General features: G+C 42.1%; 1 protein-coding gene across 2 annotated transcripts in view; it reads left to right on the top strand.

Annotated features, from left to right (window-relative positions):
• ATP8B2 (ATPase phospholipid transporting 8B2) overlaps window positions 1–12791 on the top strand; it is a 107927-nt gene that overhangs the window by 13085 nt on the left and 82051 nt on the right. For both annotated transcript variants that reach the window (XM_033923723.1, XM_033923724.1), the window contains exons 5-8: window positions 31–129; window positions 11857–11918; window positions 12350–12422; window positions 12641–12711. In XM_033923723.1, the coding sequence (XP_033779614.1) occupies window positions 31–129; window positions 11857–11918; window positions 12350–12422; window positions 12641–12711 (305 nt within the window). The remainder of the gene's footprint in view (window positions 1–30; window positions 130–11856; window positions 11919–12349; window positions 12423–12640; window positions 12712–12791) is intronic.

The raw sequence follows: 12791 nt of genomic DNA, 5'->3' as shown, positions 1-12791 counted from the left end.
CACAGATAGCATATTTTATTTTCTTTGTAGCTGATTCCACAGATCTCTTCTCTTTCCTGGTTCACCACCATCGTGCCTTTGGTTCTTGTTCTCACCATTACAGCTGTGAAAGATGCCACTGATGATTATGTGAGTATGATAAATTTATAAACAAATGGATACCTAAAACCCTGGACAAAGAGTTCAGAGAAACACATTTTAAAATTCAGCAGTAACGTTGGTGAACTGCTCTGCATCCTTGAGGGGGAGAGAATACATTGCTGTTATCAAGTCTCAGTGAAAACCTTCAGGTGGTGATCCCACTGTATAAAATCTGTACCAAATATGTGAAGTAGCATTACAGTTTAAGTACAAAGGAATTAAAAAAAGAAATATTCATACTGGTAAATGTTACCCAGGATAACAGTGCCCATCTCTAAGTTAAGTACTAGGGCTAATGTTATTGTTAGCAATTTGGCAGACATTACAGATGAAGGTGACTTCCCAAGCTGCAGATGTTTGAAGTTGTTAAATTTAACTAAAGCAGTTGTTGCTTCTCCTGGACCCAGCATAGATACTTGTCTACACATACACTAAGGGGCTGATTCTATAACTTAATTGGCAATAGCCTCAATATTAGGGAAAAAAATTTAATAGGGCAATAAGTACCTATTGCATGGCGTTTAACGGTGCCTAGCGCCTAAATGGGCATTTTTATGGGCAGAGCCACCACCCACGGCTTTGTGCAGAGAAACAACGGCAGGAAGGAGGAGGGAGCCGGCCAGAAGGTAAACACCCACAGAATGGAGGGAGTGGGCGCTTTGGGACTGGGGAGGAATGGAGAGGAGCACGTTGGGACCAGGGAGGGAAGGAGCACAAACTTTGAACAAATGATGGAGGGAGGGAGGGAGGGAGGGGACATGATCTTGGGACACAGAGGGAGGGAGGGAAGGGAGCATGAGCCATAGGATGGAAGAATGGAGGGAGTGAGGGAAAGAGATACTGAGATGAGGGAGGGAATAGAAAGAGAGAATTGGGTGTCAGAGAGGGAAAGAGAGATGGTGCACATGGGGAGATGAAGAAAGAGGAGAATTGTTGGGCATAGGGAAGGAGAGACATGCGGACATGGTGGTGGAAGAGAAGTGAGGTAGAAATGCATGGGGAAGAGAGAGATGAGAGGGAATACTATTGGATGTCGTAGTGGAGAGGGAACAGTGGGATGGATGGAAAGGGATGCAGGAGGGGCCTCAAGGAAGTGGAGAAGGTGGGAAGAATACTAGAATTCGTGTTACATACAAATTCAACTTAGGAACGGTTTTATAGAACAGACCCCGTTCTTAACCCGGGGACTGCCTGTATATCTAATGTACCTGGTACGTTGGAGGATTATGTGACTTGTCCATTGTTTGAACCCACAACTATAGGGTATGTAACATAGTAAATGACAGCAGATAAAGACCCGAACGGTCCATCCAATCTGCCCATTAGTTACATGCGTTATAAAATCATGATTAAATTAAATGGGGTTTTTTTTCCTTGTTATTTCTGGGCCATAGACCTTGAAGTCCACCTGTTACTGTCCTTAGGTTCCAACTACTGGAATTGCCATCAAAGCTCACTCCATCCTATCCAGCTACCTTGTCATTTGCAGGATACATACGGTAACCTCTGCCCAGCAACATCATCATATTCCAAGTTACTAAAGTTCCCATTGATGCCCTCCGAAATGCCATATACAGGACACAGACCGTGTAAGTCTGCCCAATATTGGCCTCAGTTCTTCAGTTTAATTCATTTTCTAATTAGAGATTTTCTGTGTTCATCCCATACTTTTTTGAGTTCCGTCACGATTTTCCTTTCCACCTCCCTCGGGAGAGCATTCCAGGCATCAACTAATCTCTCTGTGAAAAAAGCAGGACACAGAAAGAAACCTATCCAGAGAGGTGATACTCCCTCTCCACCGGTGGCAATTTTAGCAGCATGTCCCACACAGAGAGGCACTGGGACGCCACTGTTAACAGTGGATGCTTCTGGAAAGGCTCCCAGCCTTACGGTCCTCTCCCAGCTCCATGCTGGAAGATTTGGCTGCAACTTTGGAATTCCTCAACTTGCAGCAGAGTTATTTCTTCTTCTCCAGAACAATGCTATAGAAAAGGTACCACTCCTTCAAATAAATCAGGGGTTTTATTCAAAATATTTGCTAATTCCCAAGAAGACGCAAGGTCTCTGCCCGATCCTTGATCTCAAGAGGGAAAAGTTCAGAATGATCTCCCTTCCAGCAATTCTTCCCTTACTGAAACAACACGATTGGTTAGCCGCCCTAGACCTCAAGGATGCATACGCTCATATTCCCATTCATCTGTCCCACTAGCACTCTCTATGCTTCAAGTTTCTCAACATGCATTTCCAGTACAAAGTCCTGCCCTTTGGCCTATCGCCAGCACCACAGGTGGTCACAAAGTGCCTAGCTGTGTAGCGGTGCATTTGCGAAGACAGCACCAAATAGTGTTCCTTTGCCTAGACGATTGGCTGTTGATAGCCCATTTCAAAGACCGTCTGCTATTCACCATTCAAACCACAGTGCACACCTTGCAAACACTGGGTTTCATTATCAATTTTGAGAAGTCTAAGCTAATTTCAGTTTGTTCCCTACCGTTCATTGGAGCACTTTTAAACACAATATCTGCAAGGGCCTATCTTCCTCAGGAAAGATATCAAGCCATAATCACGCTAGCAGACCAAGTAAGGCAATCTTCTTCCCTACCAACTCGAACAGATTCCACATGCGTCCACTACAGTGGCACCTGAAGCTACACTGGAATCAACACCTCCATCCACTTTCAAAGCTGATTCCTCTGCCTTCAAAGTTCAAAGGTTCTTTCCTGTGGTGGGTTCAGAAAGGATGTCCGTTCCAACATCCACCTTCCCTACTTACAACTGATGCTTCCAACCAGGGATGGGGGGGACGCGCCTCAACAGCTTCAAAACTCAGGGTCAGTGGTCAACAAACTTAAAAGACCCTGCATATCAATCACTTAGAACTCCAAGCAGTTTATGCTCTTCAGGCCTTCCATCTGTGAATTTCCAAAAGAAACAATTCTCATGTAGACAGACAATCAAGTGGCTATGTTTTATGTAAACAAGCAGGGGGCTCGGGATCCCTCCGACTCTTCAGGGACCCTTCCCAATGCATCCGGGAAGGGGCCTGAGGCTCTGATTGGCCTAGGTTGTTTAAGGCCCCTCCTACATGGGATGCACCGGGGAGGGGCCTTAAACAACTTGGGTCAATCAGAGCTGGATACATCAGGAAGGGTCCTAAAGCTCTGATTAGCCCAGACACCCCATGGGAGGGACTTTAGGCGTCTGAGCCAATCAGAGCCTCAGGCCCCTCCTCGGTATATCCCAAGATGCACCAGGGAGGGGAATTCCCATTTTAGATGACACAGCAGCTGGGGGGAGAGTGTCCACGTCCCTCCAGATCTATTTTGAGGGGAGGGGTGGCGGAGACGGGGAGGGGGGTCACTTGAAAGCAGGGGGGGGAGAGTGGGCATCTCTCCTGCTGCGGGGGGAGGGCACGGTCGTGTCGTGTCATCGATTTTAGTGCAGCAGAAGAGATGGGCATCTCTCCTGCTGCGGGGTAGCGGGAATTTTAGTGCAGCAGAAGAGAGTTTGCAAGTCCTGAGGTGGGGGGGCGGTCGGGTCGCGGCGGGGATTTTAGTGCAACAGGAGAGAATGAGCATCTCTCCTGCTGCTAGGGCTGGTTGTGGCTGGGATTTTAGGCCAGCGGGAGAGTGTGGGCATCTCTCCCGCTGTTGTTGTGTTTTGGGGTTTTTTTTGACAGCGTTGATAGCGTTTTTGCTCTGCCTGTGCCTATCGCTATCACCAGCGATGGGCATATGCAAATTTAGTGAATCTTTGTTGCTGTCCACCGACCTCATTTGCATGTGTGGTTTTTTAGATTTAATCAGTTATAAACAGAGAAGCCCCCAAAACTATCTGCATTAATACTTTCTCATTTATTTAATAAAATTTTAAAAAATATATTTCTGAATACTTTACTATAAATAACAGTTTCAACACCACATATTAATCACATCGAAAGCCCTTCCCTTCCCCACATAACATCAGCAGACATTCACATAAAGCATTAGCTTAAATTTTTGAACCACCAGCTGACAGCTGTTCTCCCAAGTCCTTAAATGTTCATACACAATGTCTCTATCATCCTGATAGCAATTCATTAGATGCCACACTCAAGGAAGAAAATCCAATGACTGTATTATTCATTCACAAAGATTTTCAAAAGTCACACCTGACACAGGACTGTGTTTCGCTATGTAGCGTTTTCAGGAGCTGTGACCAGGAAAGGCTCCCATTTTTAGATTTGCTATCAAAACGGCTGCGTTAGCAGACTGTCGCTTTTTAACGCGAATTGTTGAGAATCCTGGCCTTAGTTATTTCAACTTTTCCCTGAGATAGCCTGGCTGTAAAAACCGAAATGCTTTGAAAGCAAGGCACTAAAGTGTAAGTGATATTTTTTCATGAACTAGGAGCTAGTGCAAATCTTTCAAAATTGGAATAATGATTGGAAAATTGGAATGATCTTTTTAAAGGTGCGGTCTTCAGAATTGCACACAGTGTTCCAAATGGGGCCTCACCAGAGACTTGTACAACTGCACTATCCCCTCCATTTTCCTGCTGGCCATTCCTCTCCCTTTGCACCCGAGCATCCTCCTGGCTTTGACCGTTGCCTTTTCTACCTGTTTTGCCTCCTTAAGATCATCAGACATAGTCACCCCCAAGTCCCGCTCTTCTTTCAAACACAAAAGTACTTCACCCCATCTCGTATACCATTCTCTTGGATTTTTGCAGCCCAAGTGCATGACCTTGTATTTTTTTAGCATTAAATCTTAATTACCAATTACCTGACTATTCTTCAAGTTTTACTAGATCCCACCTCATGTTATTCCCACCCTCTGGGAAAGACAAACTTTACCAGACAGTCCTTCTGTAATTTCAATCACAAAGATGTTAAAAAGAACCAGTCCAAGGTTAGACCCCTGAGGCACTCCACTAACAAGATCCTTTTCCTCAGAGCAAACTCCATTTACCAATGCCCTTTGTCTCCTTCCCCTTAACCAGTTTTTAATCCAGTCAGTCACTTTAGGGCCCACACTGAGGGCACTGAAGTTTGGATGAAAGATCACAAACTGAAATTGAACCCAGATAAAATGAAATTCATCCTCCTAGAAAACAACAAAATACCAACCATAACCAACATTGAAATCAACAACCCCATACAAACCACCCTAAAACTGCTAGGAATAACTATCAACAGATGCTGCACCATGCAACCGCAAATCAATAAAACAATACAAAAGTCATTCTTAGTCATGAGAAACTTAAGACAAGTTCGGAAATTCTTTGAGAAAACTCAATTCCAGCTCATAGTTCAGTCCTTAATACTAGGCCTACTTGACTACTGTAATATCCTCTACCTCCCATGCCCTACAACCATAACAAAACAACTACAAACTATCCAAAACACAGCACTAAGACTCATCTACTCATTAAAGAAACATGATCACATTACAGAAGCATATCTCCAATCGCACTGGCTTCCGATCCCAGCAAGAATAGAATTTAAATTCTACTGCCTACTATTTAAGACTTTATACGGAGACAGTCCAAACTACCTGAATAACCGCCTCATCCACAACATCTCAACCAGACATAGGAAAACTCACACCCCATTCTCATACCCCCCAATTAAGGAGGTCAAACGGAAAAAACTATATGATGGCCTCCTGGCCACTCAAGCAGCCAAACTAGACAACCAAATCGCCAATCTACTGACGGCATCCCTCGACTACAAGACTTTTAGAAAATAAATAAAGACCATACTCTTCAAGAAAACTCTGAAAAAAGAAATAATACCACAAGTCTCAAACTCCACCTCTCACTAAAGCCAACTACCCCAAACAAATAACCTTACCCATTTCTCACTCTTTTTGAAAATGACCAATTTTTTTTTTTTTTTTTTTTTTGTAAGTTCTTGTTGTAATACATCTTGGATAATTCTTTTGTAATCCGCCTTGAACTGCAAGGTAATGGCGGAATAGAAATCCCTAATGTAATGTAATGAAATTTACCAGCCACCTAAGATAAAATAAGATAAACCAGCAATCCTATTAACTGTCTCAGTCGTGAACTCAGCATGATTTACAAGTATGTGAATAAACTAACAAATTCAGAAGAATCTATTCAGTTGAGTGGCAATATAAGGAGCAATCTATAATGAATATTAATATGATGGGAAAATTTTGCAAATAATAATTTCTGAAATCTAAGAGAATTGTGATCTCATCTTAGGTCCTAGGGTAAAGAATTTCACATCGCTGGAAAAAAAAAATTTATTTTGTGTAGCAGCAATTCAAGTAGAGTATTAGATGAAAATTCAAAATTATTTTTATGGATCTGATCTTTTTCAGGGATATCACGTAAGATGGACATTGACTATACAGTAGTTTAAAGACAAAACACAAAATCTTGAATTCTATACGAGCTTCCACAGGTAGCTAGTGCGAAGTCCATCAAAATTGGTGTTTTTCAAATTTCATTTTCTTCAAAATTATCCTTGCAGCTCTGTTTTGCAGAAATTGCAGTCTGATTATAAGAGCTTTGATGTTACCCAAATAGAAGCTATTATAATAATCCAGACTGGATAACACAAAAGCATGTGCCATTTTTTGCAAATCATCCTCTGAAAAAAATACCCTAATCTGACGTAGAAAACAAAATTTACTTAAAACAGAAGACATTTACATGATGAATCTGAGATTCATCTTTGAAATTAGAATCAATCTAGGCATCCTAACTTCACACATTGGACTGAAAAGGGACAGAAATACATCTAATGTAAGACAACTTAAAGGTAGAGGGTATAATTTCCTACCCTCTTATGATATTATCTTTTCAGTATTCAATTTGAGTAAGTGATGATTCATCCAGTCTAGATTATGCTTAAAACAGGTGTTTATAAAATCCACAGTTTCAAGCAATGAAGAGAATGCAGAAAACAGCAAAAATAAAGTGAGAGACTATTATAAAGAACAAAATTACAGAGCATTTGCATGGATTAATGAGACAAAGCCAATATGGATTTAGTCAAGGGAAATCTTGCCTCACCAATCTACTACCAATCTTCAAAGGGGTTAATAAACATGTGGATAAAGGTGAGCCAGTCAATATTATGTATCTGTATTTTCAAAAGGCATTTGACAAAGTACCTCATGAATGACTCTGGAGGAAATTAGAAAGATAGGAGGTAATGTCTTATTGGGGATTAAGAATTGGTTAAAAGTTGAAGAGTAGGCTTAAATAGTCAGTTTTCTAAATGAAGAAAGGTAGATAGTGGGGTTCACATTAAACCTAATCCCCTTTCAGATCAAAAGTTCCAGGAAAGGGTTACCAGCAACCAAACTCTTTTCAAAGAGGAGGAAAAGCCTCAGACTCTAAACCTCCACCTCCAATAATTTGCCTACCACAAAAGTCAGACTTACTGGCCTGTAATTCCCTACTTCTTCCTTACTTCCATTTTTGTGTACAGAGACCTTCTCCGGTACCACTCCTGACTCTAGAGAAGCATTGAAATGGTCAGTCAGTGGAGTCACCAGAACTTCCCTAAGTTCCTTCAGCACCCTTAGATGTACACCATCCGGCCCCATCGCTTTATTTACCTTTAATTTAGCTAGCTCCTCATGAACACAACCCTCTGAAAATCATTCCGGCTCTACCACTCCACTATCCCTATTTGCATTTGTCATCTGCGGTCCTGCACCCAGTTCTTCATCCTTGAACACAGAACAGAAATATTTGTTAAGCAATTCAGCCTTTTCTTTATCAGCTTCTCGCTAAAGTTAGAAGGAAATCTGGAACGCTCTTCCGGAGGCTGTTATAGGGTAAAGCACCCTTCAGGGATTCAAGACAAGGTTGGATAAGTTCCTACTGGAACAGAACATACACAAGTAAGGCTAGACTCAAATAGGGTACTAGTCTTTGACCTAAGGGCCGCCGCTTGAGCAGACTGCTGGGCACGATGGACCACTGGTCTGACCCAGCAGCGGCAAATCTTATGTTCACTTTTGAGTCTCACAATGCCACTTTTGTACTTCTTCCTATCACTGATATATCTAAAAAATGTTTTGTCTCCCCGTTTTACCATGTCAGCTATTCTTCCATTTGTATCTTTGCTTTCCTGACTTCTTGACCAGCCTCTCGTAACTTTTCCAGATATTTTTGCCTGTCTTCTTCTTTCTTTGATCTTTTGTAGTTTATGAAAGCTAACCTCTTATGCCTTACTTTCTCAACTACTACTTTTGAGAACTTTTACTTACTTGCCTCACAAAAGGATTTGTCACTGCATTTCTACTCCCAGACATTCCCATTCAGATAATAATTCCTTGACGTAATCCCTCATCTGAACAAAGTTACTGTAGTTTTTTAAAAAGTCAAGAACATTTACTTTTTAATGAGCCCTCTCTATACCCATCTTAATATTAAAATTGTTCCATGCAGTGATCACTGGATGCCAGATGATCACCCATTATAACATCAGAAACACTTTTCCCCGTTTGTAAGCACTAAGTCCAGTATGACCCCCATCCCGTGTAGGTTTCATTATCAACTGCTGTAACAGTTCTCCTTGTAGAGAATCCAGGATATCCCTACTTCTAGAAGACCCTGCAAAAGGGATACCCCAATCAACATCCGACATGTTAAAATCACATATTAGTAAAACTCCCCTTTTTTTTTTTTTTTTATATTCTGAATGTTTACTATTAAATCTCTGTCCACTTGTTCTGTCTGTGAAGGAGGCCTGTAAATATATTTACCATTCACTCTTTCCAAACTGATACATAGTGCCTCTTCCTTGCCCTGCAGAACCCGCAATTGTGCGGCTTTAATCTGATCTTTAACATATAATGCTACTCTCCCTCCATATAATGCTACTTCGCCTCATCTTTGGCCTAAAGAAATGGGAACATATCACCCCTTTCTACCACCAACTTCACTGGCTGCCTTTCGAATCCAGAGTGCTCTTCAAATTCGCATGCTTCTGCTATAAATCGGTTAATGGCCTCTCGCCAAGATACATCAATCCCCTCTTTAACCTTTACTGCTCCAACAAGAAATCCCGCAGAATTCAACTGTTCGCCTACCCCTCGCTAAAGCTCTGTCATCTTAAAAGATTCCTAGACAAAACCTTCGCCTTCCAAGCAGCCAAGATGAACCCATGGATCGCCCAAATGATTCTAGAGGCTCCCACTTACCTCGACTTCAGAAAAACACTCAAAACTTATCTATTCAACAAACAAGCCCCGTAACGCCTCCTCTCCGGAATTACCTGGCCACACGCTCGACCCTTTCCCCCCCCTTTATTGATCGCTGTCTTCCAGCTCCCCTACCCTCCTCCTTCTTCATCAGCCAAGTTCGGCTAAAGTTGTTGTAAATCCAATAAATGGTGGTAAATCGGTCAGTTCGGCCCTGCCCCCCCCTCTATTGATCGCTTTCCTTCTTCTCTCCTTCCCACTTCCGCTTCTTCAGCCATGTTCGGCTGAAGGTGTTGTAAATCCAATACATTGTTTGTAAATCGGCATGTCAATGTGGATCCTAATGTAATTGTTGTGAACCGCCTAGAACTCGATGGGCATGGCGGTATATAAGAATAAAATTATTATTATTATTATTATTATTTTCTTCCTACCCTGTCTTTTCTGAACAGATTATAGTCCGGTATAATTATATCCTAGTCATGGTTCTCCGTGAACAATGTCTCTGTGATCGCCACTATATCCAACTCATCTTCTTTCATCGCAGCTTCTAGATCCAGAATCTTGTTTTCCATACTTCGAGCATTAGTATATACTGCTTTCCAGACATTGCCCCCTTTTCCCATCCATTTAGAGGTATTCAGTGATTTACTTACCTGAGGGTTTATACTCACCCGGTGGCTTTGATCACCATGCCTCATCACTTCTAGTTTAAAGCCCTCTTCAGTAGATTAGCCAGCCTGCCGCCAAAAACACTTCTTCCCTTCTTTGATAGATGCACACCATCTCTACTCAGCAGCTCTAGGAAAATCATCCCATGATCCAGGAAGCCAAAACGCTCTCAACGACACCATCCATGTAGCCACACATTCATTTCCAGGATGTGAGCTTCTCTGTCTTGGCCTTTACTTCGACAGGGAGGATGAACCTAGTGATGGGAATAGCTAGTGGGTAATAAATTTACTGATGATGCAAAATTGTTCAGTCACAAAAGAATTGTTAAAAATTGCAAGAGGACCTTGGGAGACTGGGCTATCTCAATATGTCAGGATGCAGAGTTCTGATGATGTTCATGGCCTATTACAGATGAAGCTTACTCTACATGTGACGCCATGAAGAGATATTTTGTCTGTGTTAAAAACTTCTCACACCATTGCTTTAAAGATGCATCCCTTACCAAGCTGCCAACATTGAAATTCTAGAATTTCTGCAATCAGCACCATCCAGAGATAATGCAAACATTGTGGATGCTGAAGCTGGGCAGACTGGATGGGTCATTTGGCCTTTATCTGCCATCATATTTCTCTGTTTCTACCCAGCAGTCTGAGTCTGCATCAATATCAGCAGGTCTGTGGGAAGCTCATGACAGCATGCTGATCACTGGGACTGAATAGGAACCTTTGAATGAACAAGATCTAGAAGCATATTTAAAAGTTTTTGCACCAACATTTTTGGCTATTGGCACTGTAATCAGTTTCCAAGTCTGGAAGTAGCTGCCAGCAAGTACCTGTCTGCTCCACCAGCTTGTTTGGGGAGAATGCTGAAAAGCTATTAGTTTTATTTTACACTATTAGTTTTATTATTCACTTGTTTGACTGAAGTATGAAGGGAAATTGTAGAGAAGTTTAAATGTTTTTATTGTATGGATGTTTTAATGCAGTTCTTTTCTTGTTCCTGGTTTTCTTGTACATTGCCTTGACATATTGTACATTGTTAAAAAGGTGGTTTAGTCAAATACTAATAAGCCATAATAGTCCAATATTGCTTAATAAATTTGTTCACATCCACACAATCTGACTCAGACCTTTTTATATTGTTTCAGTTTTGATTCTGTACAAAATCAAATGCCTAGTTTTGGCGTCTTTTTCAGTTGGACTCTAGTATCTACTGCTTGTTCTCTCTGTACTAGACTTTTAATCTGTGCATGACTTAGGGCCTGTTTTTCAAAGTCGCACTAACGGCTGCTGCATGGTAACGGCCCCGAAGCCCATAGAGATTTAAAAGGCTTCAGGACTGTTGCCGTACGGCTTTGTAAAACAGGCTGTTAATGTTTCTCTCTGTGTGATTTCTCTTTCTTATTTTTTTAAGTCAGTTTTCTTGCAGAGGTTCAGCCTTAAGGAAGTAAAGATAAAGTCTTAGAGCAGGGGTGTCCAACCTGTGGCCCGAGGGCCATATGCGGCCCCGTGAAGTATTTTGTGCGGCCCCGGTCGAGGGCAATGCATTGTATTCCACTGCTGCCCCCAGGTGTTTACCATCTTGCCTGCTCCCTCCTCTGTCTTGCTGCAGCGTTTGCACGTTTGTGTGGCCCTAGAAACATTTTTTTAGGCCAATGCGGCCCAGGGAAGCCAAAAGGTTGGACACCCCTGTCCTAGAGCAAATAGAACTTGCGATATTGCAACAAGGATGAAATATTGTCCGACTGGATGGACCTAGTTGTCATAGTCTCTGGTTTTCTAATTTTGCCATTTCCTTTTATTTCTTTGGCTCTTTGTGTGTCAGATACTGTGCAACTCATATTCTCTCTCCACCTTTCATGTCTCTTCAGTTTCGTCACAAGAGTGATAACCAGGTGAACAGTCGTGGGTCCCAGGTGTTAATGAATGGAATGTAAGTATGAGGCGGGAGGAGGATAAGCAACAGGCACTGTGAGAACTGCTTGGGGAAGCTAGTGGGATTCACACAGAGCAAGAAGGAGAGAGAAGGGGCTGTAATGTGGAACGTTAAGATGCTGGTTGGCGAATTGGGGACTGAGGATGTTAGAATCTAGCGGTCATGATGGAAAGAGATATGGTTCTTCTACTTGCTGAGTTAAGCTGGTGGTAAGGAAACTGAGTGACGGGGCAATAGGAATATCAATCAACTTGAAAGGTGAGTGTAGCTTAGGAGGTATAACAGGTAAATGGTAGAAGAGTGATGGGGCAATAAGCAAGGAAAGGTCATTGAGAGTAATGTGGACTATAGGGAAAGATATACTGGGCCTCTTTTTGTACAGAGAGTTGATCTTTTTAGGTTTCTTTTTGCTGTTCCTCCCCCTCCAGCCTTCAGAGTGAGCGATGGATGAATGTACGAGTTGGTGATATCATCAAGTTAGAAAACAATCAGTTTGTGGCGGTAAGAACAGCATGCATGGGGGGCTGCTAGAGGAGGGTAACTAATAGCTGGAGCATAAAATAACTTAATGCTCTTGTGGACAGAGTAAAGTCATTAGTAAGCAAAAAAGTAATCTATGATGCTTCAGGCCTTACAGAAGCAAATGAGACCTGTGGCCTTGTGGTTAGATGTAGAGTTTGGCTGAAGATCTGGGAGTAACGGTCATACCTTGGTTACAGGCGGATCTGCTGTTGCTCTCCAGTTCTGAACCTCATGGACTGTGTTACATAGAAACGGCTGAACTTGATGGGTATGTGTCCTTTCAACTTTTCCATTGTCTTTCTCATACAAACATTTAGGGAAACATCCATGCATCCACAGAGAGAAACT

This window comes from Geotrypetes seraphini, chromosome 16 (genome assembly GCF_902459505.1).
Source record: "Geotrypetes seraphini chromosome 16, aGeoSer1.1, whole genome shotgun sequence".
NCBI classification, from domain to species: Eukaryota; Metazoa; Chordata; class Amphibia; order Gymnophiona; family Dermophiidae; genus Geotrypetes; species Geotrypetes seraphini.
Note: the sequence above shows the minus strand (reverse complement) of the source record. Positions and strands in the feature narration are given on the sequence as shown.